Source organism: Leucopleurus acutus (genome assembly GCF_964270905.1).
Source record: "Leucopleurus acutus genome assembly, chromosome: 8".
Classification (NCBI taxonomy): domain Eukaryota; kingdom Metazoa; phylum Chordata; class Mammalia; order Artiodactyla; family Delphinidae; genus Leucopleurus; species Leucopleurus acutus.
The window spans coordinates 16,520,608-16,526,607 of record NC_139151.1 but is presented as its reverse complement, the minus strand read 5'-3'; the positions used below and the strand labels follow the sequence as shown (position 1 = coordinate 16,526,607).

Below are 6,000 nucleotides of genomic sequence, written 5' to 3'. Positions count from 1 at the left end.
AAACTTGTACATGAATGTTCATAGCAGCATTAGTCACAACAGCCAAAAAGTGGAAACAACTCAAATATCAACAGATGCATGGATAGATAAAATGTGGTATATCCATACAAGGGAATATTATTCAGCCATTAAAGGGAATGTGGTACTGATACATACTACAACACGGATGAACCTTGGAAACACTACGCTAAGTGAAAAGAGCTAGATACAAAAAGCCATGTATTGTATGATAGTCCCATTCACATATTATATGAAATGTCTAGAACAGGCAAATCTACAGCAACAGAAGGATTAGCAGTTGCCTAAGGCTAGGGGAGCCGGGGCCAAGTGAAGAGTGGCTGCTGATGGATACAAAACTCCCTGTATCCAAAATATTTTTAAATGAATTGTGGTGAAGGTTATACAACTCTGTGATATGCTAAAAACTACTTAAACACGTTAAATGGGTAAACAGTATAGTATGTGAATTACATCTCAAGCTGTTAAAAAATAATAAACACCTCCTCTTATCTCAATTTCTTTGTGTCAAGAATTTGGAGCTGCGTGATTCTGGCTCAGGATCTCTCGTGAGGTTGCAGCCATGTTGTTGATCAGGGCTGCACACATCTAAAGGCTTGAATGGAGCTAAAAGGATCCACTTCCAAGGTAGCTCACTCACAGGGCTGATAAATTGGTATGTCTACTGGTGAGAGGCCTCAGTCCCTCTCCGCATGGGCCTCTCCAGAGGACCACTTGAGTGTCCTCATGACATAGTAGCCGGCTTCTTCCACAGCAAGTAATTCAAGAGAATACAAGGAAGATGCTTCAATGTCTCTTATGACTCAGCCTCAGAAGTCACACATTTCCAGTACATCCTACCGGTTACACAGGTCAGCCCTATTCACTGTAGGAGGGGACTACACGAGGGCTTAAATACCAGGAGTCAGGGATCATTGGGGCCACACTGGAAGCTGGCTATCAACACTTGATATTACGAAGACAATGATAACAACAGCTAATAATTTTGTGACATGTACTATGTGCCTGGCACTGTTCTAGGCTCACAATAAACCTGTGAGGTGGGTAATATTATCTCCATTTCAAAGATGAAGAAACTAAAACACAGAGAAGTGAAGTGGCTTATCAAGGTCACATAGTAAAAGACATACCTGAGATTCAAACTCCGACAAGATTCTCTCAAAAATTCTGCAATACTACATCCCAGATATTACTTATTTTCAATTAAGTTTTGCCCATTTGTTCTCCAGAATGGATGCACCAGTTGAAACTTCCCATGAGTTTTCATTCCCCATGAGAATTCAGTCTCTTCCTTATTTTTGCTAATAGATACAAAGTAGAAACTCATTAATGTTTTGATCTCTATTTCTCTAATTACTAGTAGTAATATACTTATTACCCATTCTGGTTTTCCCTTTAGATTTTACATATTCATATTCTTTGCCTATTTTTATTTTGTGTTTTGTATTTCTTTCCAATTTGTAGTAGTTCCTTCTACATTCAATCTCTTATAACTGTAATCCTTTATCAGTTTTAGACATTGGAAATATTTCCTCCTAATCTATACCCATTTTTAACTTTGATTATGGGGTGCTTTGTTGACTAGAAATCTTTAATTATGATGTAGGCAAAGCTATCAAGCCTTACGGATTGTGATTTGGAGATCTAATTTAACAAATTTATCCTCACCCCAAGGTCACAAAGACATTCCCCATTTTTTCTAATTGGCTGTAGCATTTTACCTTTCATTTAGGTAAAATCACTTTGGGATTTGTCTTTCCCTTATGTGGTTTAAGGCAGGGATCCAACCTTATTTCTGTCCATATAATAAACCAATTTTCCGAGCACCATTATCTATCTCTTCCCCACTAATTTGTGACACTACCTTTACCAGACACCGTGTCTCCAAACTGCCATGTCTATTCCTAAGTCTAGTTTAGCAATAATTCTTATTTTCTAAGAGGAAGGAGCTATCACTGTGAAAGTTTGTACTCATCCTGCTTCCTAGATGAATGAGAAATCCAGCTATCACCCTCCAAGATCCCTGGGGGTTCAGTATTAGCTTGTATTCTTCCCCAAAACAGAATATCCGTTTAAGAAAATTATTTTAAAAAAATAAATGTGTGTTTATTAAAAAGGGAAAACCCTAACCAAGAACAAACCCTGGGACACAGAGAAATCAACGCTTCCTCTGAAAGCCAGCAATAGGCAGTGTCGGCACACCTGAGAAGTACAGGTCCTTCAGTCCAAACATTACATCTCAAATATTCTTCTGTAGTCAAAATGGCATCCAACAAGTCGCTGGTCTGTGTGGGCCGTGATTATGAGCACAGATGACTGTTGCAGCTGGACGTCTGTCCACCCAGTGTCCACCACCACAACCCACAGCCACCCCCACTGCCTCAGAAAAGTTACATATCCTCAACACTCCACTTGTAGGCAAGTTCCTCCACCGCCTTCTTGCTGGCAAGCCTGGCAAAGCGCTTCTGTTCAAATCCATTGGATCTGCAATCAAGAAATACTCATCAGCCAGAATCCTGAACTGAACATTGATTTTTGAAAAAAGAGTTCACAATCTAATGAGCAAAAAGGAAAGTAAAGGCAATCGTGTGAAAATATTTAAGATATAAGCAACAGAATCAGAAAGACAGAATAATCCACCCTCTTATTAGTCCTTGTTCAGTTCTTTCTCAAACTCTTTTGACAACTGTTTCAAACATTTACCGCTCTCTAAAGGCCCAACTCACTCTCAGCTGATGTCTATGTATTATACTTTATCCATTCATTACACAAACAATTAGTGAATTCTTATTATATACTAGGCACTGTGTCATGAAAATGAGTATAACACAGCACCTATCCTGATAAACTCACAGACTAGTGGAGGAGATTGACATTTAAGCAAATAATTAAAACAAAAAGCATAGATTATGATAGAAATATGCATTGGGTATCACGGAAGCAGAGTGGGGATCTTACTCAGCTTGGGAGGGGGATGGACAAGAATGGTCAGCAAAGCCTTCGTGAAGGGGGCCCCCACGCTAAGTCTGAAAAGAAAGAGTTAACCAGAGGGCCAGAAGGGTCAGGAGGGCATTTCAGCACAGAGCATAGCACGAGCAACAAAAAGGCACAAAAGTAAGAAACAGCATGGCACATGCAGGGAACCAAAGGCAAACTGGTATGGCTGGAGCCTCAAATATGAAAAGAGAGTAGCACGAGACAAAGTTAGAAAGGTAGGTAGAGGGCAAATCATAATGAGCTCTGTAAGCCATAGTATAAAGCTTAGATTTCACCTAGTAAGGATAAATTTATTTTTTTTAATTTTTATTGGAGTACAGTTGATTTACAATGTTGTGTTAGTTTCAGGTGTACAGCAAAGTGAATCAGTTATACATATACACATATCCACTTTTTTTTTTTTACATTCTTTTCCCATGTAGGCCATTACAGAGTATTGAGTAGAGTTCCTTGTGAAGGATAAATTTAAAGTGGGAGCATAAACTGCATTTCAAAGAGATCACTCTGGAGGAGACTGAAGGCAGGTAAGTTACTGCAATGGTCCAGGCAACAGATGATGAAAGTAATGATAAAGAAGAGGGACAGAAAGAGAGAAAACATAGTAGGACTTAGTGATTGATTAGTTATATAAGAGCAAAGGAGGAAGAGGTAAGTTTGACTCATGGGTTAATAATTTTAGTGACTAGATGAATGAGGCTGCCATTAACCAGGACAGAGCACAAGAGCAGGAGCACGCTTAGAGTAGGGAAAGCTGATGAGTTCAGTTTTGAATATGTTTGCATTTAAGATGCCTCAAGTACATATCAACAGAGAAATCCAATGCACAGCCAGATACTCCAGACTGAGGTGCAAATACAGATTTGGGAATCATGTACATACAGCTGGTAAGTGAAGGTGTACTAGACTAGATTCAGCCAAGAGAGCACATGGAGTGAGAACAGTTAAGGGTTACAGATGGAGCCCTGAGAAACATTTAAGCAGGGGGCACAGAGGAACAGAAGTTCATAAAGGTGGCCGAAATGAAATGATAAGAGAAAATAACCAGAAGTAGGGTGTCCTGGAAGTCACTACAGGGGTGAATTTCAAGGAGTGGCCCTCAACTCCCTTCTAATACCATGTACTTCGTCTTCTTATATAAACTTCTTGAAAGAGTCTTTATTCACTGTCTACTTCCTTATGTTTCATTCACTCCTTGACACGTTAGAACCTGGCTTTTGTTTCACTATGCTATGGAGTTAACGCTCTCTCAAGTCATTACTGATCTTCCTTATTGCCAAACCCAGTGCCTTCTCCCTCTCACCTAATCAGTCACTAGGTCCTGCCATCTTATCACTTAACCAATTTCCCACTTCCTCCTCTCTCCATTCGTACTACCACTGTCATGGTTCAGACCTCCATCATCTTTAGCCTAATCTACTGCAACAACCTTGTATCTTGTCTCTCTACTTCCAAATGTGTGCCTTGCAAATGCTTCGTACGACTGCTACAATGCATCACCTATCTAGAATGTAGAGCTACTGTTAATCCACCAGTGGCTCCCCTCTGCCTCTAAGGTGAACACCAAGCTCCTCAGAAATGTTTCCAAGTCCTTCAGTGACCAGGCCCCTGCTTACCTTTCCAGCCCATCTCACACAACTCCATTTCACACTTACTGCTATCCAACATCAAACTGCTTATAACAGGCCCCCACCCCACCAAACACTAGGATGTTCCATATCCTTATGACCTTGCAATACAGGATGCTCTTCCTTAAATATCCTTCCTTTCCTTCTTATCTTGGTTAATGACATCCCTTAAGACTTAGCTCATGTATCACCTCCTCTAGGAAGCATGCATTCCCTGACCAGTCTCCCAAGGCTGACTCTAACTACTCTTCCTTTGTGCTCCCAAGGCACCTTGAAAATCCTCTATAGTAATACTTAGCAAGTAGCACTGAAATTATTTACTTGTCTGTCTTCTCCTCTAGATAGAAAGTGAGTTGCTGTGCTCAAGGACCGTCTCTCACTAATTGTGAGACCCAGGCACCTAGTACATAGCTGCTTAAAATTATAATACATATGCTAAGTGCTACTGAACTGATTGGGATGACAGGCTTCCCTCTTTCCTAAGGCCTTCCCTAAGGGATCAGTTGGGTGAGTAGTGAAAGGGTGAGGAAGAAGGGAATCTTATTATGAATGGCACCATCTCCAACCTTAGAAGCATGCATGGTGTTCTAGAGCACAAGGAAACCGCTGCTTCTTGTCTTGGGGAATAAGTACTTAAGAGAATCAACACTAATATGATCAAACAGACAAAAGGTCTTATGAATAACAAACCAAACCCTAAACAGAATCAAAGAAACAAACTGCAAGAGAACACACAGTGGAAAGAGATTTAGACCAAAGAATCAGGTGCCCAAGGTCTAATTCCAGCTTTATGAGGTGAGCTGAAAGACTATAAGTTGTTAAATTTATCGGGGCCTCCGTTTCTCTTTTAAATAATGTAAGTTAGTTTAATTGACCTTATGGGTTTTTCTAACTGTAACATACTATAGATCTGTTTTAGAAATATTCACTTGCCAAAAACAGACAAAAGCAGAAAAGGCAATGAGAGAATAAATAATCAGAAAGAAAGCAAGGATGAGAAAGGGAACTAAAAGGAGAAATCTAGGCGAAAAGAAGAATGAGAAGTGCAGGCAAACTACTGGGAGAGATGGAGACAAGTTATACCAGTTAAAAAGCAGGTCACGGAGAGCTCTGTTCTGGGTCCAGAAATTTGGAAAAAAAAATAGAAAAAAGAAAAAAAGAATGACCTCAGTGTAGCAGGAGTATCTTTATGGTTGTGGCTATAAAAAGATCTACTTCTGGCTATACAGCAAATTAGTATTCTGAAAAACCCTCCTGTTACCAAAAAGCCGATATACAGGGTGCTGCAAACGAAAGCAGGAAAGGAGCCTAAAACCACAGCCACCCTGAGGATACCTGCCAATATCAGGAACTAGAGCTC

At 40.1% G+C, this 6,000-nt stretch overlaps 1 protein-coding gene across 1 annotated transcript in view; it reads right to left on the bottom strand.

Annotated features, from left to right (window-relative positions):
- Positions 1-273: 273 nt before the first annotated feature.
- BUD13 (BUD13 homolog) overlaps positions 274-6,000 on the bottom strand; it is a 38,135-nt gene continuing 32,408 nt past the window's right edge. Inside the window, exon 10 of the mRNA XM_082845533.1 lies at positions 274-2,502. Coding sequence (XP_082701659.1) covers positions 2,409-2,502 — 94 coding nt within the window. The 3' untranslated portion in view covers positions 274-2,408. The remainder of the gene's footprint in view (positions 2,503-6,000) is intronic.